Genomic DNA, 27,051 nt, shown 5'->3' on the forward strand with positions numbered 1-27,051 from the left:
AGCAAACAGCTGTTTTGCAATCGGAGCAACGACGCGCATTTGTTCAATTTTTTCCCAACTTGTGTCTATTTAATGTGATGAAGTAAATGCAGAATAAAGATGAATGCAAGTAAAGAGATCGGAAAAGCGAGAAAGTAGTGCCGCGAATAAACTTATCTCAATGTCATGCAGGCGCTTGCGCAGTGCGTCCTCCTCGACGGTCGGCAGGACGAAGGACGCAGGAGAACTGTCAAAGTCGTAGAGCAAAGAGCAATCGAATCGAAGCCGTGCAAGGAAGTAGAACTTGTCTGCGGACTTTCCCGTGTTCATTTCTATATTCATTGTTGCAAATCGCTCGCGAGTCTGTGCCTGTGTGTTTGGACACAAAAGCATACCAACACAGAGGCAGGAAAGTAAACTATTGGTGCGTGTGCCTGTGCGTGTGTGTGTGTCTGTGGAAACCATAGAAGAGTAAAAAGTTTATGCAAAAGTAAATTCCAACATTGGCATTTTTAGGGGTGGACTCTCTCCCAGTCCGTCTCCCTCTCCCCGCCAGCCACACTATACTGCTGCTGCTCCAGGTGGCGACGCCGCTGCCCCGTTTCCCCGTCTTCCCAATGAACGTGGGGGTGGCTGGTTTTTCCTCCTTCCTCCAACTTCTCCTTTCACCCACTTAGTGTTGCTCTTCTGCCAAGCTCCAGCCCCCGCCCCCCTCCACCGCCTCTGCGCCTGCCACTGTCTGTGTCCCTGCAAATGTGTGTGCATGAATATGGGGAAACAAAGACGGCGAGTGGCAGAAAAAAAATCAATACTGATAGTAAGTTTCGCTGCTCCCCTCGGATGTTACCCAGGACATCAGCACATACCCCCACATATCTCGTATCGTCTCAGACACACTCAAGTGGCGCAGTCAGGTGGCTGTTGTCCGCGAACTACCAGTCCCCCCAGCACTTCTTCCCCTCGAGGACACTCCCGCTGGTGACTCATGCAGGACACGAACTTCGAATTCCATCAGCAACTTTTACTCCCATGTCCACGTCCGTCTCTGCCCCTACTGTGGGTCCATTAAATATTGATTCGGACTCTGCTTCCTCCACTTTGCAGACGGCACACGCTACAAAAACGATTAAAAAGCCATTTGCACAGCAAATAAAACGCAAAACATGTAACTAAATGGTCCGCAACTCGATTGGGCTTACAATTTGAACTCTTTACCGTGCGGCATCAGTGCGCAGAGTGCAGTAAAAATACGTAACACAGTTTGATTTTGAGCAAACCAAGGGAGCAAGATGAAAACGCGTCTGGTCTCACTCACTTATCGCGGCAGTGCATCCGTCGATCCCCGCTACTCGGCCTCCATGCTGCCTTGGACAATCAACGACATACGATCCACGGAGAGTTACACAAAGGTGAGTCCGACTGTTGGAACGGGAAAACACGAGAATTATTATTATTACTTTATTAGGAGGCATTACAAGTGCATTCCAATCTTTTCCCTCTTTTCCACTGAACGTTGGTAATGATTGGAAAAGTCGGTCAAAAGTCCTTTAGTCTCGCGTATAGTGTGCTATCTATCTATCTATCTATCCCGAAAACCTATGTGGAATTCAACTATTATTGTAGTCTGGGTTCTCCCCAACTCCGTCGTCAAAGGGTGCAGACATATGCAGATATATGATGAATCCATTCAAGGCATTTGGTGTTCTTCGAACTCAAAGTGGAGCTAATGCTCCACAGACTACGAGTATTTCCAAATTAATGTTCCACTTGCTTTCTGTGAATGTGAATGTGCGAATGTGTTTCCGCACCACATATCTTCTCTACTCCTATATTTATATCGTAGTACTGGAATTCCTATCACTTTTGTGCCTTTGGCGCAATTAAAAGCAATTTGCAATTATTACGGCTCAGTAAATCAATTATGAGCCGTGAGAGACGGCAAGAGAGGCAGTCCGAAAAGCCAATGTAATTTAATTAATCATTTTGCGCTCCATGAAGGATGATTATTCCGATTGGCGACCCATTAGACGGCGTTCCCTGGGGGTGGCCTGTGGTGTGTCCCTAAAAATACCACCAGGATAAACGATGACGGAAGAAACGGGCTATTGTGAGGCTCCAAAACTGATTCGGGGGGTGATTCAGGCATGGCCAGGGCACAGAAGAGATTACGATGAGGTGTGGCACGTGAGGCAACAAGTTGGCCCCCCGCCTCTCTTCGCTTAAGGCTTAAAATAGAAATCTAGGTGGCTTCACTCACACTTCTACCGTCCTTTAGATTGAACTGGAACTCAATTGAACAACATTTTTAAAGTTCAGCCTTCAAATATGCCTATGAAACGCACTGTAAGAACCATGCAAAGAGTCTGCCGTGAATACTCCGCCTTTCTTTTGTCCAGTTTGGCTTCACTCAGCGGCATGGCAGCTGGCTGCGTGTTGCTGGGACCCGAAGCCCTGTTCCGCATTAAAATGAATCCGTTCTACGTGCCTGTGTCCACGCCCCGGAGGATGCTGTGGGGACGGCACCTGGCTTTGGCAATTGTTGTTGATGCTTATTGAATGTACCCGGAGAGGGCTTGGGGACCGGTCGGAGCTTACCAAACAGCCGGGGTGTCATATAAATAAATAGTTGGCCAGAATCCGGAGGGGAACCTTCTGTTCTTTTTCAGCCTGGATATTATATCACTTTCGAGAACCATTAGCTCAGGCTCGAGTGACACTTTATCCGTGCTCTCGCAATCCACTTGCCCCTTGGTATTCCATGACTGACACTTTTCAGACCAGACTCCATAATTCGCTTCGTATTTTCTTGTTTAAATATTTACTCAAGCCTGCACACACTTGTTTATTCAAATTGTTAGTTTTTCCTTGCTCTCTCTCTCTCTCTGCTGCATGTAAATTGACACTAAATAAACACGCACCTAGAGAGAAAGAAGAGAGACATCAAGAGAGATCTCGTGTGGGGGGAGGAGTGGGGCAGAGGGGCAGCATGAATGACAATGTTTGCCGAAGCTCCTCCCCTTCCTCCGTGTGGCTGCTTATTGCTTATTATGTTAAATAGCGCATGAAAATTATAACAGGCTGACTTCTTGGACGGTCGGACGGATGGTGCAACCACCCAGCCAACCACCCCCCCCGCCACAAGTGAGGCATGGTCCAAAGGCAACAACATTCTAACATCCGAGGCTTGAGTGCAAGTTGCTGAATAAACATTTTGGGCTCTGCTTTCCACCTTTGGATACGTGTCCGAGTGTGTCTTCGTATTTCTCGGGGTACAGTCTCGTGTCGGTTGGCAATTGATGGATCCCGTGAGTGGAGTGGTCCGGCGGGGTGTCGGGATGCAACAGCTCAATAATTAATACCCTCTACACCTCTACTTTATATTATTTTGGGCCGTCGCCCACCATTTTTTGTGTGGATTTTCAAGGCGAGAATGCTGAGAATCAGTTGGTTCCAAATTCTGGCGATGAAGCGACCATAAAGCAAATTCTAAGTGTCGCACGTCATGTGGCATGACACCGTGAAATAGAGGCGTCTTTGGGGTTTTTTGTAAGACCTTTCGATTGGTGCAAACAAACAATAACCACATGCAGGTCATCGTAGCAGGGTACGAATCATGGATAAACATATGTGCATAGCACAACATTTGTATCGTATCATCGTATCTATCGTATTCCCTTTGGTGCTCCCAAATCTGACCATCTCTGAAGAGGTGCCTCTCTCTGGCGGCGGTACCTTTCGGGTGGCAGGAGCAAAAGTCCCCCGTCGTTGTCGGCGCTTGTTTCCATTCATTGACGTCACAGCGCGTGGAAGTTGTGGCAGGAAGGAGAGGTGGAGGGAAAAAGTGGCCTGGTTGCGGAATGGACGGGAAAGAAAATCAATACGTATGTAGCTTGTTTCTGTTTCTGTTTCTGTTTCTGTTTCTGTTTCGTTTTCCTATTTTGCTTTGGCTCGCACTTTGATGCCACTTTTGGTGCTTGTTCCGTGCCTGCTGCCTGCTGCCTGCCGCCTGCTCCGGAGGGAAGTCACTCAAGTCCCGTTGGTTATCCGTTTTTGGCCAGGAGTCACTTGACCCGTCCCGTCCCCTACTGTTCACTGCCCACCCGTTCGTCGTCCACCGCCTTCTGCTCGGTGGTATCTGCCGCGGCATAAATGGTTTCGCACTTCATCATCGTCAGCTGCCCCGCCACTCGCACGCTCCACCCATCCCCCACTACTCGGCCGCCCACCCACGCCTTTCCGACTGGCTGACGTTTTGCGCCCGACAGGACTCTGTTTTGTGGTCTGCTGGTTTCCGGATCCGTGTTTGCCGCTCCCTTGGCATCGCTGCCACTCTGCGCACGAGTCGAGTCAGCAAATGCATGTGCAGATGCAGATGGGAGGCATGTGAGGCATGTGTGGCATGTGGGCAGGGGAGCTGTTCCCCCGATTTGAAGTACAAGAGAAATCCGGCTACGAACTGCAATCAATTTTATTTTTAGTCAAAAAGAAGGGATTATAAATGTTTGTCCGCAGCCTCGAGATCATCCTTGGACGGGAAGCGTAGGTGGACACTCGCATCGGTCAAAGAGGTGTTTGTGGCGCCAGCAGATAGAATGCTCTCCGAGTCCTCGAAGTCCGGGGACGGAGGCCCGACCTGGTCTGGGGCCTGCTGCCGCCCCTCCTCCTCGGGCTTGAGTTCCAGCTGGCGACGGCGCAGCGGGGACATGACTCCCAGCCTGGCGTGCTCCATCTGTCGTCCCTTCGCGGCCTCGCTGAAGGGCATCAGCTTGCCGAATCGGATGTGCTGCATGATCTCGAAATGGGCCAGCACCTCGTCGAGGTACATGAAGAGCAAGCTGCGGTAGATCTTGGCCCAGGAGGAGAGGGCGGCCAGGCTCCACAGCTGGCAGGAGTGCATGGCGAAGGTGCCCATCTTGGTGTCCGCCACGTGCCCGATGCTGCCGATCAGCAGGTACTCCGACCTGTAGCGGGACATCACGTCCGCGTCGAGCATTTGCCGCGGCGAGAAGGGGGCCTCGTAGCTCAGCTGGGCCACGCCCCAGAGGAACGGCATGAACTGGAAGGTGTCCAGGGAGTAGGCTCCGTGGCTGCCGGCCGACTCCATGGTGTAGATCACCTGCAGACGCCGCACGAACTTCAGGTAGCGCGCGAAGATCACCAGGGCCGAGGCGGCAACGTCCTCCTCCTGCAGGATCTGCGCCCGGAAGAGGGAGCACAGGAAGAAGAGGAAGCTCAGCTCATGGCCGGTGCCGTAGTCGATCCTGGTGGCGTTCCCGAACGACCCGGACAGGTACTGGCCCAGCTCGTTCACGTATTGGCACTTGCTGGCGGGCACCGCCTTCTCCACCATCGGGTAGATGCCCCGGAGCATGCTGCGCGACCACCGGCGGTAGGCCTTATTCCCCTGCTCAATGGAGCTGGCGAACGACGCCGCGTTGTCCACCATGACGGGGGGATTGTTGTGGATCATGGCCTCCAGCTGGTCGAAGATACCTGCCAGCCGCGTGATGGCCGGGCTGACCGGGATGCTGTCGTTCAGCCGCAGGCCCTGAATCGTCGTGCTCACGGTGTTGATGTACGCAATCAGCTCGTGATATGCCTGCGAGACCTCCCACAGGTGCACGTCCTGCTGCTTGACTATCCGCGCCTCTGGCCCCAGGCTAGAGTGGCTGCAGAACTCGGTCATTAGCCTGATCTTGCCGGCCATCTGCGACTTGCTTCCGCATGTTTCCCCCATAGTTTGGTATGCAATTTGTATTTGGTATCTATGGATCAGATCAGCTCAGCTCAGATCAGATCAGATCCCTAGGGTATTGGCTTGTGTCAGTGCCGGTGCTGGGCTTTCCAGACTGGATCTGACTGTTCCGAAATGTTCAGCTGTCAACGCGAGCCACCTACTCGGTGAAACAAAACAAAGTCGACCCCTTTAGGAGTCTCCTAAAAGGTGTCTTTCCGTCTGTTTCTATTGAAAGTCGCCCCTCCCCATGTCATATTCCCGGGGGCGAGGGGCTGAATACGTGAATAATTCATGCCTTAACAGAGCCCTTTGAGGGCTTTAAATCAAGTAGAATTAAGGTAGCATACTTTTATGGGTCCGAATTAAATCTGCTGATGGTTCTAGCACGTTCTACTTCCATCCACTTTCCCCCCAAAATTAATATAAGCCCCTATACTCTTCTTCAGTGTCGGGTTAACGTTAGAACATAGCTAGGAGTCGTGGATCCTCGCTCGTTGCTATGTAGCGGCCTTTAGTTTTCTAGGGATCATCTAGGGACTCCTCGTTATTGGGATCTGCATTCACAGACGGCGTCCTGGGACACACCCTCCCACCATCCCATCAACATTCACTTGATACTCGATTGTTATACGATTGCCGACAAAGGTGTGGATTCATGAGTGTAGAATAACAGGCATATTCGTAATCGTAAGCAATGGTAATTGGCCCTCCGTAGAGCATGTTTGTGGAAGCCAGAGACCAGGTCTCTGGACCTGACCCTTTGCCAGTAGTATTTCAAGCGTGCAACCCGTTATTAAAGACGTCAGTGGCAGTAAAGCAAATGTAGTTAATGCAAATTATATGGCTACAGTCGGCCAGCAACAACGAACAAAGCTAAAACCTATTGTGGACAATTTATTGGGCAACAGCCACAGCGACAGCCACAGCGACAGCCAACGGGCAGCGTCTGCTGCCGCATGGAGACACGGGCAAAAAACGGTTAAAATGTATAAATCACTGGGCGATAACACGCGACGGCGACGGCGACGGCGACGGCAGCAGCAACGGCAGCGTCATTCAAATGAAAGAGACAGCAACAGCGACAGCAACAGCTGTTTCTGACATGGCGTCTAACTGCACTTTAGTGCGAATGGGTGGGCGTGCGAGCTAGACGGCAATACTCGTATCTCCGAAGCTACGAGAGGCCGATGAGCAATCTAGAGATGGTCTCGTGCGATATCGATTGCGCGATCGTGACACACACGGGATATTGTGTCCATTGTCTTTCAATTGTAACGATCCGATTGCGATTAGATGGGACAGTGTCGAAAGTCTCAAGTGCCTCAATTGATAGTCCGTGACTGAAAGCTCCGACCCACCCGTGTCCATCTCTAGGGCAAATACATACATTCGCAAATACATGTATGTATGTACATGCAGGTGTAATTTCATGTAGAATCGTGTAGGCCTGAAGTGACGCAGAGAGGGGCGGAGCGGGGGAGGTCAAAGTGGAGTTTAAAGAGGTCAAGCCGTCAATTGTTCTAGGGAAAAATGCCATATTACGTATACGCAGCGTGCGTCACAGTTTGCATTATATTCTTGACGCATTTCCATTTCAATGCGGTTGCTGTCCAGCAATGGAAGAACGAGCGAATGCAGGAGACATGTACGATCCTCTTTTTTTCCAGCCTTATTTGGGTACAGTTGAGTAGAAAAGTTATCCCTTTTCAGAAACTGGAACAGAGGAAGAGATCAATCATTTACCATCAACCATTTACCAGGCCCCGGTGTCTGCTGCACAGCGGCAGAGCGCCCGAATTGTCTGTGGGTGACGGTAGGCGACGCTCCTTCGTCAAGAGTCGAAGGAAATTAATTAAAGTAAATTGTCACGGTCGGGGCCTCCACTTAACTGCTGCCATATGTGTGTCAGACGTTTTCAAAATTTTAATTAAATGCCAAACGGTGAAACGAAGCCGGGGACTACCGGGGACTGCCGGGGACCCAGGCCAAGACTGTGGCGGCCCTAATGGCTACGAGGTTGCCAGGCAGCCAGTCACTAGGCGTGCTCCCGCAGCAGCTTTCTCAGAGGACATCAATTACACAGTTTTGGTTCGCCAATCTAAGAAGAAGGGTCAATGGAGTATCCTTACTCCCAACTACTAAAATAGAAGGGCATCTGAGTTTCCTTATTTTCCTCTTTCCTTTTGCCTTTGCCTTTTCCTTCTCCTTCTCCTTTTGATTGAGTTAAAAGTTTTCCGTTCTGTTTTTCTTAGTATTTAGTTTTCAGAGCTGACGCCCCCAGCCCAAGGAGCCCCCCACGGATCCGCCCCAACACTCTACTGTGCTTTGATTTTCATTTAACTTGCTTCGATATTTAATTAGCGAAATGTAGGATTTTATTCAAGGCAGTTCAAAGTCCATTAGAGAGTACACGGATGTTTTCTCGTTCCCCTTGGTACGCCGTGAACTAAATTGGCAAACAAATACGCTTTCTTTGCACATTCCCCGTACATCTAAAACCTTTGAGAACGCGAGACTGAAGGAGAGTCCCCTGCCGTCCTACCACTGCTGGCCCTGTGTGTCTTCGACTAGGCACAATATACTCGCACTCGTACAAAGATCCCCAATGGGGCTAAAGAACATAACGACCTGCTTTTCGTTCGTACCGCCGCCGCCACAACAACGACACACCCTGCCCCTGCCCCTGCCCCTGCCTAAGCTCTAAGCACACAACCCAATTTCCTTGCCCACACCCAGAGCCACAGCCCCCCATCACCATCGCCTCCCGCTCATAGTTGTTGACACTCCCTGGCTACCAGGCTACCAGGCTTTCTGGCTTTCGTAGTTGTTAGCATAAAAAGGGGCCAAGAACAAAACGAAAACGTGAAAAAATGAAACGAAAATACAACCAGAAAATAATAGAGAAAGGCAGACCAGCTGATGAGGTGGAGGCGGATGCGGAGGACTCTACTCTGCCGGAAATGGAGCAGCGGCCATGTTGCCACGTTGCCATGTTGCCATGTTGCCACGTTGCCGTGTTGGCAGGCATGTCACATTGTCATTGCTGCCTCTTTTCCCTTTTTCCTACTTGTGCAGGCAAGTATGTAAACTGATTAAAAAGAATTTAATACTGTTAATCTGCTTCGCCTAGTGGAAATGAAACGTTCTCACAAAAGATGCCATAACGTGGTTAATTCCCTCTAGTCGCTGCTCTGTTCACAAACGAAAGCGGAACGAGCGGGAACGTTGTGAGTCGCAGCTACGGCCGCGACTCTACACTTATACTCGATGCTCAGGCTCTCCCCCCCTTGTGGGGGCTGGGAAATACACTTGTAACAGTGTGATATCTCAAGAGTCTGGATACTCTTATAGTCTCTGAGATCTCAGACATGGCTCAATCGACTCGGCTATAGATTCTAATCAAGAATTTATGTACTTTATGGGGTCGGAAACGCTTCCTTCTGGACGTTACACACAACCACTTTGCCCACAAATCTTATACACCCCAATACTCTGCGATTACCGGCTATAAAATGGAGCTAAGAATACAGGAAATTGCAAATATTAATACGAAATACAGGAACGATATGCTTGTATTATTTATAATAAAGGATCAAAGCCGACTTCAAGCAATGCTTAATTCTGTGCTCGAGCCTGCGAAATATTTACATACTAATCATCTTGGTTGTCTTGGTTTTCTTGCAGCTATCGGTGGGCATTGAGAATGGCATACTCGAGTCGTACAACTCGGACTTTGAGCTGCAGTTCAGCCATCCCCTGAAGCACATCGTGGGCATGTGCCGCATCGTACACAAGCCGCAGGCCAAGAGCATCGGAAATGGGTTTCTCCAGCTCAAATCTAGCGCTGGCCAGGCGGCAGGCAGTGGCCCCTCCTGTGCCGCCACCGCCTCGATGCCTGGTGGCAGCTGCAGCAGCAGCAGCAGCAGCTCGCTGGCCGCCAACGGACTGCGGCACACCCTAACCGCGTCCACATCCTACGGCTCGCTCTCGTCCAGCGCGGCCTCCGCTTATCAGCAGCAGCAGCAGCAGGCGGCGGCGACGGCGGCCTCGGCGGCGGCAGCAGTGGCAGCAGCAGCCGCGGCTGCGGCGGGAAACTCTGATGGGAGTGGAGCGGCGGAGCAGTCGCAGAATTTCATGGAATTCCAAGGACCCATCACCGGACTGGTCTACTTGCTGAAGGATCCGAAGGATCCGCTGCTGCACATTTATCTGTTTGAGTGCGAAACCATCGAGGAGGTAAGTTCAGGGCCCACTCAAAGCCCGAGGAAAGCCAGTTGAATGCCGGATGACGGATGGGAAAACTTGTCGACAGCCTGGGCCGACATTGTGTCAGTTGTGTGTCTGTGGCAGGAGCCATGTGGTAGGCATGTGTGGGGACAGTTGGTGGCCCTTTGAAATGCCGTCAAATGGAAATGTTTTTAAAAGTTACCACACAATAGTTTTCCATGGAAACTACTCGGATTAAATTGCACAGAACCGGGGAGGAAGCGCTCTAAAGCTCCTAAGCTCTAAAGGTTCTGCGGCTTTGTTTGTGGAACAATGGCTCGGGATGCTTAATGAGCGACGACTTCTGGTTGCAGAATCTACCAGATGTGAATTTGAACTAGATGTGAACTAGTGGAGGCTGCCGAAGAGCGGGGATATCTACATACATACTATATTCCAAGGTGCACATTGTATTCCAGTGAAAAGTAGACTTGTAGATTTATAAATCTTGTGAATGCAAATAGAAAATGGATCTGCAATCATCGAGTTCTTGCTTATTTGGTGGTGTGGTGCCACTCACACGCGACTCTTCGAGACTGTCTTCTAGGGATGTTAAATATTGGTGTATAATGAATACTGATATATTTATATATATATTTTTTAATAATATATTTGTTGGTAACATTTTTCCTTGCTCGGCGGAAAAAAAATAACTTTTTTTAGGGATATCAGCGGATCTACTTTTCAAAATATCATTTAATATAGATATTTTTGTGGGATAGGTACAAGACGAAAATATGATATTTTCCATACTTATCAAATATCAAAAACCTTCAAAGAGGTCCAAAGAGGTGACACACAGTGCACTCTCAGTCACATTCGTTCGAAGTGCGCTCTCATCACCTCGCTGCTATACGCACTCTCCCACCAAACGACAAGAGTAACGGACAGCCAAATGGCGGTGACAAGAGACGCAGGAAGGAACGCAACAGCAGACCCGACACAGACAGCAGAGGCTGAGAACAATCTCGTAGTCAGTTCATGCACCGAGATTACAACATATACATATTTGAAGAGACCAATTGCGACCAACCAATATTCCAGGATTTCGGGCTGTCACCTAGAAGTGAAGCACTAGCTTGTACACTAATTTATACTCTGATTCCGTAAAGTAGCTAACGACCCACTAGTTAATGACCCAGAAACTGAAATAAAAACATTTTTCCATGTTGTTAACAATTTACTGAGCTACGCTGCCACTGGAGTAGCAGTCTTCCGCTTGGTGCCCGGAGAAAACAACCGAATGCTATGTCCATCCAATCACTGGTTCAACGCTACAACGATCTACATCTGACCCCTTTTCCGTATCACGAAACCCTCACGGGCGTGTTTTATTTGCACGTGTGACCTCTTCATTAGGCGCACCCAGCACGCCATAAAATGACTTCCGCTTGCCTTTCTAATCAATACCTTAGGTCTTAGGACCAACAGCTCAGCTCCTGCTACAACACCCACCCAACAGGCTCCACATATGGGGATGTGGATGGGGATGGCTCTTCGAGTTGTATTGATCAAATGGGTTGGACAATGAATGAATCCCGTTCGCTTCTTCTTTTCAAGCCTGTATCTTCTATGTGGGTATCGACGTTGAAGGGTACCCACCGTAGAGCTCACAGCTCGTCACAGCTCGATGCTGCGAGTCATTAGCAGTATATTTGAGTAAAATCCGACCAGTTAAGAGAACCATATGCCAGATTGATGTGAAATCGATTTAACATGCGTTTTTTTTTTGTTATTTCACCTTTTGTAATGCGTGTACCATAAATATAGGACATCGAATTATTTGGCAAAAATCGCAGTTCGTGTTTTCATGTATTTTTTTTCATTGAACGCTTTTCCACTTCATTTAAGCGTAATTGCTAAGGATTTTGCATGTGTTGTGTGTGTGCGGGTCCTGTTGTTGCCTCGTTGCATGTCAAAAGCGCTTTAAACCATGTCCGGATGGCGGCCTCTTCCCCCTTTGCCATGGCAGTTGGCCTGTGTTTTGGCATTGATGTGGACCCCGTCTGGTTGTTGACTGCGAGGTCTCGGCGGGTGAGTTTTCGCGTAGTTGCAGAGTTTGGCCTCGATCTGTGTCTGCTGCCTGAAATGCTTTCAGCTGCTTGGCTATCAGATGGCAACTGGGTCACATAACTTTTTTGACTTTAACTGGTTTCCACAAGGGATATAAATATCAATTGCTAAGCAAAAAGGTCCAAAGAAAAGGTGTGATAAGCAGAGCACACCTCGACGTCCCTCTGGATACACTCCACCAACTGAGGCACTAATTGGTGCCATTAGGCGGTAAGATAAACGCACTTAACTGCCATCCGTACACTCCTTCCTTTCCACCCGGAAAGGTAAATGCAGGAAGCCTGATGAGCAGGGCATACTTCTTGGGGGCAGGCGCATAGGTGCTCCAAAGCAGCTGCGGCACTTCAACCACATCATAGGCTCATAAATATTTAAGGGCTCTGCCGGGACCTGTCCCGGTTAGCAGGCGGATCCGTGCCCTGTCCTCTGCTAAATGACGCCTGGCGCAGAGGTGCCATTCGCCTGTTTAAGCTTTGGGCTACCCACCTGGTTCTGGGCAGGACCTAGGACCCAGCCGAGAGTTCAGGGCCTGGCCATCTCGGTTGGTCCTTTCCTCGAGTGGGTTTGCATCCTGTGTCCTGACTGTCAGCAGTTTGAAGACTGCACACAGAAAAGGGCTCCAGCCGACTCAGACCTTTTTTGGTAGGAATTCGAGTGTACTCGTACCATATCCATTCTTGACGAACGACTTGGCACAAAGAAACTTTTCGTGACTAAAGTTCAGAGCTAGGGAGGTGGGAAGAGGTGGCTTACTCCGATACGAGTAATTGCCTCTCACTTTTATTTCCTCGTTGAATCCCTCCTATTGAATAGGGACGTTCGAAGAACTTGGAACCAAGTACCGACCGAAGAAAGTACTCTATGATTCGATTATATTCGCAGCTCTGCTGCCTGGCTTTTTAGACTGATTTCAGCCGTTCGGTACTAGGCTTTGTTAGGCTTGGCAAACTTTTTGCCACTAAAAGATGTTCCATTGCATCTGAACAAACACGATTGCTGAAGAACTGATGTTTTAGTGGAATTCGATACAAAGACCTCTTTTAATTATTAAGATGCTATGTTTTGTTAGCATGTTCTTCCCTGATTCACTGATTTCCAACTGATTCCACAACGATATCATCTTTAGACCATAGTCTTGTTATTATTAGAAGGCTGTAGTGCAACTCGACCACTTATGCGCATTTCCGCCAGAATGCTAACGAATATTAAAAGTCAAGAAAAAACCGATTTCCATATACTTTTGTCCAGGTATTATTTTGTGGATGTGCATGGAAAATGAACACTGAATATTTTATATAGAGTTTTGCAATTTCTTAACCCAGCCTCAGTACCAACGTAACGTCAGGACATTCTTTGGCTTCAATCTTTAAAACCGTACATTAGATTAGTGTAATTTTTTCTTTTTTTGTTGGTAATATAAGGACAGAATGGCAGAAATCTGTATATTTAAGCTTTTAATGGAATTTAGTACTCCTGCTGAGATTTCCTTCTATAGAGTGCAGGGCATTCACCTAGGATGTGCCCTGTAAGATATGCCTGGTAGCTCCGAGTGTCGTCCTTGTTCAAGTCGAGAATTCGCAACGAGTGCTTCTTCTTGATGTTCCTGGTCTCTGCCGCTATGGCCATGACAATAAATATTCTTGATCAGCCTCAGATCACTTTCAGTCTGTGCGTCTGTTTCTTTTCGATTTAATCACTCCCTCTCTCCCGCTGTAAGCTGTGGATCGAGAATCCTTATAGCCACCACAGAATACATAAATATTAATTATATTTTTCAACGAAATGTTGATTGAACCCTTGACGTCGGACAACACAACGGATTATCGATTGTGGATCCGCTGATTGCCGTGTCCCCAAATTGGAATTCCATGTGCAAATGGCAGATGGCTGTGGATATATGTATGCGCCATGGTGTGGCTGTGAACGGGGGGGGGATATCATATAATTTATGATTTTATTTACCACATATCAAGTATTCGCAGCGTTGTCTCCCTTTCGCTTTCCATTGCTCTTTCTCCGCATGTTCCTTCACTGCCCTACTATCCGGCGCTCTCCCATTCGCTCTCACCGCTGTAGCTGTAGCTTCTTCGATTTCGCATGCGCAGGTCGCTTCATTCATTCAGTTGTTGCCTGCTTCGGCTGTGGCTGTGGCTGTGGCTGTGGCAGTGTCAGTGGCTGTCGCTGTCGGTTGTCGCTTGGCTGGGGATCTGCTGCTGCCCTCAGTCGTCTGACGGCAATCGAACCGCGTGCGCGCTCCGCTGTGAAGGCGGCGACAGCTCCCCCCAACGAGAGTGCTGGCAGAAAATAAAAAGCTGATGTGAAACTACTTATAATAAACATAGAGTAAATAAATACGAGTTACTGGGCGCAAACCGGGCTAAAGGCATTACCATTGTTCGCTTCAACGAATTGCTGGAACGAACACAAAAAATAAAACTTGATTTTAGCAAAAAATGCAAAAAAGTGATTAGCAAATAAAAACTCGAAAACAGAACGTATAGAAAACAAAAATAAATCGGTTACTGAAGCACACCAATAAAATAAAATCCATAGCAAAATACATATGCATACAGATATATGTTAATTATACATCCATACTCTTTTCGGTCTGCCTTGACATATCCACAATTTTCACATTCTTCGCACAATTGAAATGCCACTTGAAGACCATAAACAAATCAATTGGGACCCACTCACGTGGAGTCGAGGCTGGACCGGATCCATCATAATCCATGATCATATGATAGGCAGAAGGACGGGCTACGGTTATGAATGACCTTCGACCTGGCATTAAGTTCTCTGGGCTTCTCAATAGGCTTTCATTGTCCCAAATATCGTACGAGTATAACGGCTATCCGCAAAGTGCCTTTCGCAAACATCTCGACATCGAAATCAATTCGGACGCCAAGCAAAGCAAAGCGAGACCCAAAGCAAAGTCAATTAACGCGACAATTAGCAGAGGCGCGAGATAAAGATAGAAGATAGATGGATAAACAAATGCACATAGTACTACTACTACTACTACACATGTACATAGTACATATATGTATGCACGTATGTGTGTACGTACATATATCTATATATACAGTTATAAATACACACTGACATTGTATTGTAGGAGAATGTATTATTATCGGTGCTTGTTCCCGGTACTCCCCTGAGCCGGAGGTTCTAGAGACAAGTGCAGCTCTGGGAACCTTTTTAATTATAATGATTTATCGGGCAGCCAAGCGCAGCTGACAGTACTTTGACCCTTCCGTCCCTACTCTGTCGCCCGATCTGGCCCTCTTTCTGTCTCCCCATCGGCCCATCGGCCCATCTCCCTCTCTCTCTCTCTCCAACAGCTGATCCGTTGGGCCGACAACTGTTTGTTCGAAATTCGAAAATACTTTCGTTAGTCGCGGGAATCTGTTGGCTATCGAAGCACACTCGGTTCGCATTTGTCACGGGCCTTGATGGTCATTTCAAAGTAAATGGGCATCGTGTAAGGTCCGGTATATGTAGTGTAGTGTAGTGTAGCGTATAGGGAGCTCTGATACACGCCCCGAGTGGATACACCATGAGCGAGTAGTCTTTGGCTCACTGAAAGGGGGCGGGGGTGTGTGATGTACATATGTGGATACATATAATGTGATGATAATTCAAAAATATCTGATAATAAATGAACCCAAAAATTGGCCATTGACAAAGTGTGAGGAAAAAAGAATAAAAAGTTTTCCCTTCTTCAAATTAGCTGTCAAAAAGTGGTGTTAATATTATTCATCAAAAATAAAAAAGTGAATTATCGAAATAAAAAGTTCAACTAAATGCAATACAGCAAATAAAATGAGTAATAAATATTAAATGAAAACGATATAAAAAAGCAACAAATGAATCAATTCACAGTGTCACATTTTGCTTATGTTTAATAAAAATTATTTACAACACTAATAACAAAATAAATAAAATATGTTTAAATATTCTTGAAACAGCTTCATCATTTTACGAACTTTTCTATAAAAAAAAGAGACTATTTTTACCATGGAAAACTTGTGATATTCACTTATACGTAAACTTTGACCTCGAACCAGAACCAGAACCAGAAATACGCTCAAAATAGAACCTTGTGATAATAAGCTGCTGCGAGAGTTGCAAGTGTAAGTTGGGACAGGAATACAGACGCGGCGGAGGATCAGCAGCTTCAATATGTTTACTGTGCCGTTCCACCGGGACACCATCCTGACGACCTCGGTCAGCGATGCATCGGTGCTCAACAAGAGCCGGGCCGTACGTAGAGATTCAGATTCAGATCCAGATCCAGAACCAGAACCAGAACGGAGCTAATCCGTTCAATTGATTTCATTTCGCCTATGCCTATGCCTATGCCTATGCCTATGCCTGTGCCTGTGTTCGTTTTTGTTTTACTTCATGTTGGTTGGTGTGCCTCTGTGTGCCGTCTTATGCAATGGCTTTGTTATGCATGCACCGCCGTGATTCGATTCGATTTGATTGCATTGTTCTTTTGTTCCCAACTAATTGCAGCGTTTAGGCCAAGCTAAAAGCTAGCTCTCTCTTACCTAACCCTGGCTTCCACTTGTCATTAATTGATTTACCCTTGAGGCGGTCCACCCCTCTGCCATGGGGTGCACCGTTTCCACAACACTCTGTAGATGTCGTTTCGTTTACCCATTTGCCTCCACTTTTCATGGATCTTATTGAAATTGAAGACAAGAGACGATTCCGATGCAAATGCTTTGAATATTCCATCTTGGGCATTACCATATAAAGTGTTTCTGTGTACATTTTCCATCCTATCCTGCAACTTCTCATCAAATTAAATTCCTCGCGCGTGCCAAGTGGCCGAAGGGTCGAATGGTCGAAGGGTCGAAGAGTCAGGGAATTTACTGTTAGCCGGCATAGGCGCCAGAAAAAGTTTCCTCTTGACCGTGGCCATGGCGGCCTGCTGGCCTGCTAGCCTGGCCCTGGTGTCTAAACGAGCGACACAATTGGGACAGGGGAAAGGGAAGGGAAAAGCTGCCTGCTAAGGGGCTTCAGAATTTGTTCAACATCCCATTCCATTGGTGTTATTTTTTGCTCGAGCTAAGGAGTTGCAAAAGCTTCAAGTGGATAAGGTATTTAAAATATTAAAACAAAATATTCGTTTGCCTAATGCTTTTTTGTAGAGCCCATTGTGTGGCCGGCCTCCAGTATTCGATTTGTATTCTCCCTCTCGATAAACCGGTCACAAATTGCCGAATAGTTAAGAGCACAAAGTTGTCTATGAGGGAAACTAAGCGTCAATGCAATTTGATAGAAAACCATAATTCAAGCTACGCTCTGGAATATCACATTAGATTCCAGTACTCAAAGTCCAACATTCAATCGAAGTGGCAGACACCGATACTCGGATTAGTGAAAACAAATATCGCATTTCGGCAGTTGTTGTACTCCCAATACATGTGGCATTCCGTGGGCTGAACGTGGTTTTGTTTATTCAAATGGCCCGGAACAAATCGCTCCTAACCCAAACCGGACCGAACCCGGCAGCGACAGCAGCAGCAGCAGCAGCAACGGGACAAATTGGCAAGGAAACGCATTGCATAAAGTCTTGACCTTAAAACGAGTCTATATTGAATGTAAACAAGCTCGTTAGGGGGTTTGCCAGCACTTGTCGTCGAATTGAGTGGTCCTCTAGACTTAGGACTGGGTCTGGGTTCAACGGGCTTCAACGCTCCAGGGAGGACAGGTGCTGCCACTGCGATAACAGCAGACACGTCTAGCTCAAATGCTGACGCGAAACCTTCAATTCTGTAGATTCTGTCGATTCTGTCAGATACATATTCGAACGGGGAGAGCTCCCTCCATCTCCTGAACGACAGACAATATCCAGTGGGTCGCTCGCGAACCTTTCCGATCTTGATTGGTATAATTTGGTTAATATCATCATACATTTTGCTAGATCTAACGTTGGGTTGCAGTGCAGCTGCTGTTGTAACTTAAACATGAGAGTGTATCGTGAAAGGAACTTAAAAGCTGCAGGTCAGTAATAGACTTTGGATAAATTATACGTTTCCATCTCAGGTTTAGCTCAGGCTTACAGCTTTCCACTTTCAGCTTCATAGTGGAAAATCAAGTTGGATTTGAATTCAATTGTCTATCCGGATCTACTTTTTTCCATTAAGATATCCCCCAGCTAGAGTGTTCTCTGTGCACTTTGCACGCAGTGCACTTTTCACAAATTATTAATTATTATAGTCCCATTTTTTGTTAATAGACGCAAAAATCCCTACAGACTGTACATTTATACCTTTGTTCATCCATAGAAATCGCCATAAATAAATGAAAGATTGTTCACATATATTTTATTGTTTGTTTGTTTGTTGTTTCCCGCTAAATTACATCACTTAAGTGCACGAGTAGGCATACAAGTAAAGGGCATGTGCAGGTCATCTTGTAGCTGCGGTTTGTTAACAGTTTTTGCTTTTTCAGTTGCATTTCCTGTCTGTGGGCTTTAAACGGTTTTCAGTCCGGGCTGGGGAGGTCGGGACGCGAAAATGTCATAAAATCGGTGGAGATTATATGTAAGCGCGTGCAAATCGCCTGTAAATCGCCTCTAATTTGACTTTGAATTTGAGTTTGTTGGCTGGCATTGGGGCTTGTCAGGGCGGGGGTTTTTATACCCGTTACTCAAAACGAGTTTAGGGGTATATTAGATTTGTGGTGAAAATGTTTCCCCATAAAGTATATACATATATTCTTGACCAGCATCAATCGCCGAGTCGATAGAGCCATGTCTATCTGCCCGACTGTCCGTCCCTATGAGCGCCTAGTGCTCAGAGACTATAAGAGCTAGAGCAGCGACATTTTGTATCCAGATTTCTGTGATATGTCACTGTTACAAGTGTATCCACAATTTTCAATGACCACATCTACCAGATTGCCGAATCTGGATCAGATCGGATCATTATTAAAACCAAAAGGAGTTAACCAGTTTACAGTGTCTCTTTCGCACGTACTCTTTGTGGTGTTTGGCGGAGGAGAGCCATACTGACTAAGTATCGGGTATAAATGTAGAGTTGCGGTCGCAGCAGCAACTCCCAACGCTCCCCCTCGTTTCTGTTCGGTTCTGTTCTGTTTTGTTTCGGAGAGGCCGAGTACTGTTGATTCGACATTTAATATGAATGTTTTTATGCAAAGGCAATAACACAACAACAGTAAAAGTATTGTAATAATAAAAAATTTCGCAAACACGTAAAACGAGGAAAAAGACAAAGGCGTCGAGTGAAACGCGAGGCGAACGTGACGTTCAATTGGATTCCTGCGAGCGTTTCAGCATTATTTATGTGTAGTGCTTGTTTTCGTAAACAAAAATAATAAAATAATAATAAAGGGAAAAAGAGAAATATGTATACTGCCAGGCACTACTGGCGCACACTTTGGGAAACACGCGTTGTCAAGCGTGCCACAGAAATCTAAATAGATATATAGTATAGTATATAGGGTACATAATACCATGTGTATGTGCAGATGTGTCTTTTGGTCAATTTTGGCCCGCACATGACGTCACGATCACGATCACTCGGCGAGTGGCTGATCAACGCGACGCTACTAGGAATCGATTCTGTTCCTCGTATCCCCAAAAGAGCAGAAGTAAAATTGAAATCAATTTAGGATGATAACTATTTCGTTCGTTTGCTTAAATTTGTGCCTTAAAATTGCTGATAAATGACAATTAGTTGTATGTATCTTCGGGATATATACATATACGAAACGCATCTGACAGACAGCTGCATGCCCCGAGAGTGGGATGGCATTGGACTTTTAACTTGCTGGCAGCCGCTGCAATCATTTTTGGCAGCTTTTCAATGAACCCAAAATGGGGCAAGGGGGCAGCATGAGTGGGCACCGCTGCACCGCTGCACCGCTCTGTGAATGAACAGCAGAGAGAAGATCCGACCAGTGCCTCATCAGCATCACGCCGGCACCAGCTGATGCATCCACTTGCAGCACGAGTACACTGGGCCTACAGGCAATATAGGGGAGGCACAAGGGAGGCCCCCAACAACGTTGGCAGAGCAGAGCAGACGCGATGTCTGCGCCATGAGCATTGAACATGATCACTGAGTCACGGAAGATGCTGACGAACAAGTAATCGCCCAAGAGTGCGTCCTGCCCCTAATCAGATATGTATCCATATAGAGCAGCATTATGCACGCTTTCTGATTCTGGGAGCAGTCCCTCAAAAAAACAACCTATTCGGCGAACAACAACGTCCCTGTCGTCTACACGACATATAGCCTCGGGCCCAGTCTCGAGTCCAGCATTAATGTTCGCCTCGTCATGCACACGACATGTATTGTGTTTTTCCCTTCGCGGGCATTCTCCTTTGCACTTTCTGTTTGTGCCTCTGGCTGGCGTCGGTTGTCACAGAATAGATCTCTGATCACTGGGATCAGTTGAGAGCAAGGACGTGCCCAACATTGACATTGGACGTTGGACATTACTGAGGCAGTATATTCCAATAGATTCTAAGAAATGGCCTAATGGATTATTAATTTCACGTTATGACAGGAAACCACTTATGGTCTAGCATGGGTTCATGGCATTCGGTTAATTTATGTTCGATTAAACATGGTCATAGTGGGTTCTAGGCGGAGGGATAGTGGAGAAGAGAGTGGAGTCGTAAAGCCCCAGACCGCGGAATATGCTAGACGGGCAACGGAATCAAGTGGGGCAACCACCCAGTCATCCATCAAACTGTGAGGGGAATTGAGGAGACATAGGCTTTCTTCCATCCTAATCCTAACCCCAATCCCAATCCCAGACAGCTATCAATTGAGTGACTCACGAGTTCTGGCCGTTCCGTTTGCAGATGGCCGAGCTGATGCACCAGATGCGGGATCCGGCCCACACTCTTGGCGGCTCGGTGGGCAGCATTCCGCAGACGTTGATTGGAGGCGCCGGCGGAGGAGCAGGGGGACACAGCTCCTCAAATGGGGCCCTGAACGGGATTCACGCCACACCCGCGACGAGCCTGAAGATGAGCGAGGCCATGCGGCATGCCCAGCACGATGCGAGTCCCAATCCGATCAGCTCCAAGATGAAGGCCTCCAAGTCGTACACGCACGGCCTGAGCAGCTCCTCCGGCACGGTGAACATTCCCACATCCACCTCGGCGCAGAGCAACCTCTCCCTGCTTGCGGACATCTCGCCAAACCACACGCACTTCTTCGAGGTGATGTACGTGGGCAAGATTCGAGTGTCCCAGAAGCGGGTGCCAAATTCCTTCATCGACGACGCCCTGCCCAAGTTCAAGGCGTACGACGCGCAGCGCCTGCGGCTCCTGCAGAACCGCAAGATGTCCCTCAGCAGCGAGGGGGGTGTGGGCATCGAGGCCAAGACCGTCAGTAGTCTGAAGAGCCACGACCTCAAGGAGGAGGATGAGGAGCAGGAGCAGCAGCATCAGCAGCCAGAGGAAGAGCCCCCGGGAAGGCCCCTAGTGCAGCTGCAGCTGACAGGCGCTGAGGAGGGGGCCGCGCCGCGTCCCCTCGAGGAGAACAAGGAGAACAAGTCGCCCGAGAAGCGCCCTTTGCTGCGCGGCCAGAGCCAGATTGAACTAGGCCACAAGGAACAGTAAGTAGCCAGCCCCTCAAGTACTTTTCCCCTGACATTTCGCCCAAAACTTCTTTGTCGTGCCAAACCTCACCTCCAAGGCAAACCGAGGATAGCCAGCCGGAAACGCCCAATGTCATTGTTAATAAGCAGCCCACGCCGCCCAGGGACCAGGGCGCGGCATCAGCCAGTGCTTCTGCTTCGGCAGCTGCCCCAGTTGGCCCCAGTCAGCTGCATCCCAATTATGCGCTGGAGAAGTAAGTGGCCACCCAGTAGTCCGCCATCCCGCCGCATGATTTGCATACTTTGATTCGCTTTTTCGTTTACCAATTATTCAGTGACCTTCCATACGCATTGCGGTAACAATTCAAGTAATAAATCCTCAAAGAAACTACGAATATGTAGCTAGACTATGTACTATGTACTATATCTAATATTTACATGCGTACTATATTCTATATACGGCTCGGTGTGCGAACAGCATACAACTCACACAACCAAAGCTAAAGACGCCAAAGCGAAAAGAAATACATGTCGCGTGCATGACGAAGTCACTCTTGTTGCTTGTCACTCTTGTCGCGCTCAAATTATTGTCGAAATATGGTTAAATAAATCTGTTTTAATATTGAATATATGTATGTACAGTACGCATAAGGTTTAGCACTCTAGTGAAGGTATGAAGGCCACCGAATATATATGTGTATGTAGACCTAGATTTCTTGGTTCCTTTATTCTTTTTCGTTTATTTCGCCTGCCCAGCAGCACCCATTGCCTCTATTTTATCGCATGACGCCACAGAATGCACATGCACCCCTCCCCAGTTAGAGGCTAGAGGCTAGTGGCCCCTAGTGTGCATCTCGTTGACAAAATTGATCCATCCATTGCAGCATACCAAAGCAGAGGGATCGCTCCGCCTCGCAGGGCTGCATACCGCCGTATGTGGAGCAGAACCGCACGATGGTGTTCCTGGTGGGACGCTGCGATCTGCGGCTGATCTCGCCGGACCGCAAGCAGGTGCTGCTCTACAAGGACTTCAAGGACGTGGCCAGCTGTGTGCACGGCCAAAAGTCGCTGGACCACTTCGGCATCATTTGCCGCGAGCTGAATAACGAGGGCTACATCGGGTACGTGTTCAAGTGTCAGTCGGAGCACGTGTGCGACGACATTGTGGCAGCCATCGCCCAGGCCTTCGACACCTGTGCGGAGCAGAAGAAAAAGCAGGAGACGCAGATCTTCAGCTGCGAGCATTGCCCCATGTTGTGGTACCACAAGCTCTGCACGGACGTGGAGGGACTGTCCGAGAAGAAGACACAGGCCCTGATCCTGCGTCGGATCGAGACCCTAAGCGACGATGAGCAGGAGATCGTGTGGGCCAAGTTTTGTGGCTCCGAGAAGACCAATTCCCCGGTGGCCGAGCAGAACCAGTTCCTCATGATGCTTTTGCGTGCCCACTGCGAGTCCAGACAGCAGCGGCATGTACACGACACCGCGGAGAACCGCTCAGAGTTCCTCAACCAGTATCTCGGCGGCAGCACCATCTTCATGAAGGCCAAGCGCTCCCTGACCAACTCATTCGATAATCTCTTGAAGCGCAAGCCCTCCAAGGACGACATTGCCGTGCCGCCCCACAACCTGCGCGACATAAGGGAGGGCTCAGCTGAACCCCTAGGCACCGAGTCGCCTCCGGAGGGCTTCCGATCTCGCTCGAACACCGTGGGAGCGAGTCCCAGCAACAAGCCCACCGCCGATCAGCTCAAGAGCCCCATGATGGACATGTGAGTAGAGTCATTCGAAATTTTCACTGATTGTCCCACTGATGGCACCCTTTCTGATCCGCGCGCAGATTCATCAAGGTGGGCAACAGCCCCAAGGAGGCAGAGACACATCAGGGCTCCTGGCGGCAGGCCATCCTCAACAGCGTAGTCACCCCCTCCAAGGGGCTAGACAGCGAGGTGCCCACTGAATTCCTGTCGCCCATGCGCAAGCGTAAGTTTTTTTATTTCATTGTCTTTCATTCAATTGTCGTTTGATAATGCTGGCATTGTCCGATTGCAGCTGCGAAGAGGGGAAAGCGCGATGCGGCCGAGCTGCGGGAGCTGTGGCGCACGGCCATTCGGCAGACAATCATGCTTAACCGCATGGAAACGGAAAATGCCATGCTGCAGCTGCGCCAAAACGAGAACGAGCTGAAGCGCATCAAGCTGGACTATGAGGAGATAGTGCCGTGCGACAAGCAGCTGATCGAGCGCTGGGAGCAGATCATCGAGCGCAACTCCACGCAGATCGGCAACAAAAAGGACCCCAAGGTGCTGGGCCATGCCATCCGAACCGGAGTTCCTCGGTCGAAGCGCGGTGATGTGTGGACCTTCCTAGCAGAACAGCATTCCATGAACACGGCGCCGGTGGACACCAAGCGATTCCCCAACTTCAACACGCCATATCACACGCTGTTGAAGCACCTCACGGAGCACCAACACGCTATTTTCATAGACCTGGGCAGGACGTTTCCCAACCATCAGTTCTACAAGGATCCCCTGGGACTGGGACAGCTCTCGCTGTTCAATCTGCTGAAGGCCTATTCCATACTCGACCCAGAGCTGGGCTACTGCCAGGGTCTCGGCTTCATCTGTGGCGTTCTGCTGTTGCACGTAGGCTTGGCTTGGCAGAAGCTCCTGGCATCCTGTGTCCTAATATAACTTATGTTTTGCAGTGCGACGAGGCCAACGCCTTCCAGCTGTTGAAGCATTTGATGTTCCGCCGCAACATGCGCACCAAATACCTGCCAGACATGAAGAAGTTTCAGCTGCAACTATACCAGCTCTCGCGCCTGGTCAAGGACCACCTGCCGGATCTGTATGTGTGGCTGGATCAGAACGATGTGTCGCCCACTCTGTACGCAGCTCCCTGGATCCTCACTGTGTTCAGCTCCCAGTTCCCCCTGGGCTTCGTGGCCCGCGTCTTCGATCTGATTTTCCTCGAGTCCTCCGACGTGATCTTCAAGTTTTCCATTGCACTGCTCTCCGTGCACAAACAGCAGCTGCTCGCCAAGGATAACTTCGAGGAAATCATGGACTACCTGAAGACGGTGGTGCCCAAAATCGAGCCCAACTGCATGGAGAAGATCATGAAGCTGGTCTTCTCCATGGACATTGGCAAGCAGCTGGCCGAGTACAACGTGGAGTACAACGTGCTCCAAGAGGAGATCACAACCACCAACCATCACCTGGAGATGTTGAACAGAGAAAAGACGCAGAATCAGCATCTGGAGCAGCAGCTGCAGGTTCGTTCTCTATCGATGTCTTTACTTTCCTTCGGTACTTACTTCCTCCTTCCGCAGTTCGCTCAATCCTCGATTGCTCAGCTGGAAACCACGCGCTCTTCCCAGCAATCCCAGATAACTTCGCTGCAGTCGCAAGTGCAGTCGCTGGAGCTGACCATACAGACGCTGGGCCGATATGTGGGCCAATTGGTGGAGCACAATCCCGACCTGGAGCTGCCCAACGAGGTGAGACGCATGCTCCAGCAGCTGGACGACCTAGAACGACAGCGCCGCCGGCCGGTCTTTGCCGACCGAAAGATCGGCAAATCCATCTCAGTGAACAGTCACTTGGGGTTTCCCCTCAAGGTGCTCGAAGAGCTGACCGAAAGAGACGAACATGGTTCGCCACAAAAACAGAAGAAGGAGAAGACACCTTTTTTTGAGCAGCTGCGTCAGCAGCAGCAGCACCGCATGAATGGTCAATCTAGCAATGTCCCGGCCAATGAGCCGGTGGTCTCCGCTGTCGCGCCTACACCACCCTCGCGGCCCAATCGCCTGCTCGACAATGCCAGTGCGCGGACCGTCATTCAAACAAAGCTGGACGAACTAAAGCTGCCCGAGCACGTGGATAAGTTCGTCGCCAATATCAAGAGTCCACTGGAGGTGGACTCTGGCGTGGGCACGCCCCTCAGCCCGCCCAGTACTGCGAGTAACAGCAGCGGGGGGAGTATTTTCAGTCGCATGGGCTACAAGACCACGCCTCCAGCGCTGTCTCCGTTAGCGACACGTCAGACGTACGGCAGCAGCGCCGTTGCCATCACCACCGCACCGGCGCCGGGGCCAATGGAGCAGGTGCCACCCGTAGTGACTATTGCGGCTATGCCACAGGAGGAGGAACAGGCCATGCACCCGCTCAGCATGGTGGGCGGCGATGTGAATGTGCGCTTCAAGGGCACCACCCAGCTCAAGTCGATACGTCCTGTGCACCACATGAGAGCGATTCCTCTTGGAGGTGTCCAGCACCAGTCCAGCACAGAGTCGTCTGTGGGTGTGGCGCCTGTTCCGGTGGAGCTGGCACCTCCTGCAGCGACTACCGGCCGCAGCTAACGGTTTTGATTCATCAGCAAGCTGCTTCGCGGGTTCTATCCCGAGCCGACCCCCTGAGCAGAATCCAGGACCTGGACACGGACGGACAGCTTACCCATGCTACTCATGAACTTCTGTTGCGGCTTAGATATAAAGTCAACCTATAACTACTTCGTTTTCAAATTGTGTCAATGCGCGCACAAAATGTTGCCATATATATTGCTCCGCCAGTCACGCAATCGTTATAAACTGACCCCCACTCCCCGAATAATATATACCCCACACTCCTACATGTATAGTATGTAGTATGCTTATACGAAGGAATTGGACAAATGCTTTTTCAAGGTTTTATAGATTTGGCTACCTTTTTGAAATCGATGCTTGACAGACGAAATATGTCAGATGTATAACCTCACGCCGCATCCACAGTCACAGCGAAAAAAAATAAACCAAATCAAACGGGGCATTAATAAAAGAGTCTGTAGCTTGTTTAGTTTAGTTTTTCTTTCACTATTACCTTAATGTTTAACGAATTTACTTAGTAGCTACTTGTTGTTACTCGATTTTCGTTGCTTTAGTTACATTTAGTATAGTACATTAGTTCTTAACATTGTCCTAAGTTGTAACTATATTTCTATTGTACATTTCTCCCCAGGGTTTTTATTTGCAATTTAAACTTAAATGAGAAACTAATGTATAAAACGACACTTGTATTCCGGCGAGATTCGCTTGTAAATACGAGTAGGGTTCTTAAATACGAGTAGGATAAAATTTTCTGAAATCTCTTCTCTTACGATTATGGTACTTGGATTGTATTGATTTAATTACAAACATACTATATGCAATAACTATAAAATGTGGAAAATATATACAAAAACATCAAAACAAACAAATTGCTTCTGTGTCAGGTACTTAACTTATGTATCTATTGCTTAGCCGGGATGCTTTTCATCGGGCGCCCGGAGTTTGTTTAGCTGATTTGGGTTAGAAAATGAGTAAAATCAACAGCAATTATATGAAAACAGTAATAAAGTCAACAAAAATTATTTAATCGATACCA

At 48.4% G+C, this 27,051-nt stretch overlaps 2 protein-coding genes across 9 annotated transcripts; one reads left to right on the forward strand and one right to left on the reverse strand.

The window, feature by feature from the left end:
• Positions 1 to 150: 150 nt before the first annotated feature.
• On the forward strand, positions 151 to 27,051 carry LOC6588277 (TBC1 domain family member 4). Of its 8 annotated transcripts, XM_026984154.1 has the most exons (11): positions 151 to 403; positions 1,084 to 1,388; positions 9,401 to 9,766; positions 9,836 to 9,952; positions 20,907 to 21,667; positions 21,748 to 21,903; positions 22,534 to 23,421; positions 23,490 to 23,632; positions 23,702 to 24,294; positions 24,357 to 24,926; positions 24,984 to 27,051. In XM_026984154.1, the coding sequence occupies exons 2-11, from the start codon at positions 1,269 to 1,271 to the stop codon at positions 26,010 to 26,012; spliced, it is 4,743 nt and encodes a 1,580-aa protein (XP_026839955.1). In that variant the 5' UTR covers positions 151 to 403; positions 1,084 to 1,268; the 3' UTR covers positions 26,013 to 27,051. The 8 variants fall into 8 exon arrangements, with proteins under 8 accessions (XP_026839955.1, XP_026839949.1, XP_002014137.2 ...); XM_026984149.1 differs by lacking the exons at positions 151 to 403; positions 1,084 to 1,388; positions 9,401 to 9,766; positions 9,836 to 9,952 and adding exons at positions 14,337 to 14,398; positions 16,027 to 16,321; XM_026984151.1 differs by lacking the exons at positions 151 to 403; positions 1,084 to 1,388; positions 9,401 to 9,766; positions 9,836 to 9,952 and adding exons at positions 14,337 to 14,398; positions 16,027 to 16,191.
• Positions 4,441 to 5,834, reverse strand: LOC6588338 (serine/threonine-protein phosphatase 2A activator). The gene has a single exon (XM_002014099.2). The coding sequence runs from the start codon at positions 5,714 to 5,716 to the stop codon at positions 4,472 to 4,474; it is 1,245 nt and encodes a 414-aa protein (XP_002014135.1). The 5' UTR covers positions 5,717 to 5,834; the 3' UTR covers positions 4,441 to 4,471.

The sequence above is a fragment of the Drosophila persimilis genome, unplaced genomic scaffold, assembly GCF_003286085.1.
Source record: "Drosophila persimilis strain 14011-0111.01,24,50 unplaced genomic scaffold, DperRS2 tig00000000-arrow-pilon, whole genome shotgun sequence".
Lineage (NCBI taxonomy): Eukaryota > Metazoa > Arthropoda > Insecta > Diptera > Drosophilidae > Drosophila > Drosophila persimilis.